This window comes from Centropristis striata, chromosome 9 (genome assembly GCF_030273125.1).
Source record: "Centropristis striata isolate RG_2023a ecotype Rhode Island chromosome 9, C.striata_1.0, whole genome shotgun sequence".
In the NCBI taxonomy this organism is placed as follows: domain Eukaryota; kingdom Metazoa; phylum Chordata; class Actinopteri; order Perciformes; family Serranidae; genus Centropristis; species Centropristis striata.
Window position 1 is genome coordinate 350011 of NC_081525.1, and position 2529 is coordinate 352539.

Consider the following 2529-nt stretch of genomic DNA (forward strand, 5'->3'; position numbering starts at 1 on the left):
CCTCCGAGGCTCAGAGACCTGCTGGCTGCTCCGGGACCCGAACCTGCCCAAGACCGACCACAGTGGATTATCAGCTGCTCATTAACACACACACACACACACTCCAGTGTAGGGTCAGAGCGCGCCCCGGCCGGTGGGGGGACCGAGGAGGAGCGGGACAGAGAGCAGAGCAGGGACCAGACTAACTCCTGAACCAGGACCAGACTAACTCCTGGCTCCGGTCCCTCGCGGTGCGCTGCTGGATTCTGGCACTTTTTTGGCACATTTACGCACAAAAACAGAGAAAAAAAGAGGCAGAGAGAAAGTTTGCAGCGGGACTCTGAGCTGCTGGACTGGAGGAGAGAGTTGTAAACATCAGCAGGAGGAGAAGAAGAAGGAGAAGAGGAGGATGATGATGATGATGATGATGAAGAAGATGATGATGCTGCTGGGAGAATATTTCTAACAGAAAGTCTCTCTGTGTGTGTTTCACCTGCTCGAGGAGACTGAAACCATTCTGAGGCGGCGGGCTGCAGAGGTGACGCGAGGACAGCGGGACCGGGTCCTGGTCTCCGGTTTCAGCCGCTCCGGGGGCTCCTCCACCTCCTCCTCCTCCTCCTCCTCCTCCTCCATCTGACCTGCAGGATAAGTTGTCAACAAGAGCAGAGAGAGTGGAGGCGGACTGGCAGGTGGACAAGTTCATCTCCATGCATCCACCTAAATATAGACGCAGCCAGCAGCCTTAATAACTTCTCCTCCTGCTCCTCCTCCTCCTGCTGCTGCTCCTCCTGCTGCTCCTCCACCCTCCGCGGCCTGCAGGCAGACAGAGGAGCAGCTCCGGACTATATTTATCCGCGCCGCGGCCGTGCAGGCTGCTGGTCTGGCTGTGAGGGGGGGGGGTCCCCGCATGGACTGACATGGCCGCAGACCACCTCGCCATGAGCGCAGAGCTGCCCACGAGCCCTCTGGCCATCGAGTACGTCAACGACTTCGACCTGATGAAGTTCGAGGTGAAGAAGGAGCCTCCGGAGGCGGAGCGCTACTGCCACCGCCTCCCGTCCGGCTCGCTCTCCTCCACCCCCATCAGCACGCCCTGCTCCTCGGTGCCCTCCTCGCCCAGCTTCTGCGCTCCGAGTCCCGGCGCGCCCCCGAACCCGAGTCTGAGCAGCAGCAGCGGGGTGACCAGTAACACCAGTAACACCAGTAACAACCACGGCAGCGGCGGCGCGGCGGGGGGCAAGCCGCAGCTGGAGGACCTGTACTGGATCCCGAGCTACCAGCACCACATCAACCCGGAGGCCCTCAACCTGACCCCGGAGGACGCCGTGGAGGCCCTGATCGGGAACGCGCACCACCACCACCACCACCACCAGGCCTACGAGGGCTTCCGGGGCCAGCAGTACGTGGGGGAGGACCTGTCGGCGGCCTCGGGGGCCCACCACCACCACCACCAGGGCCACCACCACCACCACCACCACGGACACCACCACGCGCGCCTGGAGGACCGCTTCTCCGACGAGCAGCTGGTGAGCATGACGGTGCGGGAGCTGAACCGGCAGCTGCGCGGCTTCAGCAAAGAGGAGGTGATCCGGCTCAAGCAGAAGCGGCGCACCCTGAAGAACCGGGGCTACGCGCAGTCCTGCCGCTTCAAGCGCGTCCAGCAGAGACACATGCTGGAGACGGAGAAGTGCAGCCTGCAGAGCCAGGTGGAGCAGCTGAAGCAGGACGTGCTCCGCCTGGCCAAGGAGCGGGACCTCTACAAGGAGAAGTACGAGAAGCTGGCCAGCAGGAGCTACCCGGCGGGAGGAGGAGCAGGAGGAGGAGGAGGAGGCGGCAGGGAGCCGCAGGGCAAGCAGAGCGGCGGAGACTTCTTCATGTGAACATTAATATTCATTTATATTTTCTCTTTGTTTACAGTTATTATTCCCGAGAAAAGACTGAAAACAGAGAAACTGATCCGCGTTAAAGGCAACAAACTAGTCCTGCTGCCTTCTGAGTCTTAAAGGGTCTGAAATAAACTGTCAGGATCCTAAAACTGGTCCTGGTCCTGGTCCTGGTTCTAGTCCTGGTCCGGGTCCGGGTCCGGGTCCCGGACTGTGTGAATCCAGATGATTTTGTCTTAAAGAATGTTTTTTAGGAGTCTGATCGGACAGAACGCGAATATTTCAACATTGCAAGTCTAGTTTCTCCTCCCTGTGAACCTGCATGCAGGACATGTATGGAACCTCCTCATCACCTCCTGCTCAGCAGACCGCATGGCCCCGGTCCTCCTCTCCTCCTCTGCTCCTCCTCTGCTCCTCCTCTGCTCCTCCTCTGCTCCTCTAAGGCCTCTCTGAATCTCTCTGTTCTGCGGACAAACGGCGCGTCTTTAATGCTATTTTCAATCAATTTTCTATTGTTTTAAAAAGAAAAGAAAAACGACAAAAAGAGAAATAAACTGAGCCAGATTTTAGACTGTATTTATTTCCACCTGTACATAATAATAACAATAATAATGATAATAATAATACTGTAGAAGAACATGACTTGTCTTATTTTCTCTTTGGAAGA

General features: G+C 57.4%; 1 protein-coding gene across 1 annotated transcript; it reads left to right on the forward strand.

The window, feature by feature from the left end:
• The first annotated feature begins 163 nt into the window (after positions 1-163).
• Positions 164-1859, forward strand: mafaa (MAF bZIP transcription factor Aa). The gene has a single exon (XM_059341157.1). It carries the CDS (start codon positions 897-899, stop codon positions 1857-1859), a length of 963 nt encoding a protein of 320 aa, XP_059197140.1. The 5' UTR covers positions 164-896.
• Positions 1860-2529: the final 670 nt, after the last annotated feature.

What these genes read in the sequence shown, in the direction of transcription:
- mafaa (XM_059341157.1), top strand. Translation starts at nt 897, where the DNA reads ATGGCCGCAGACCACCTCGCCATGAGCGCAGAGCTGCCCACGAGCCCT.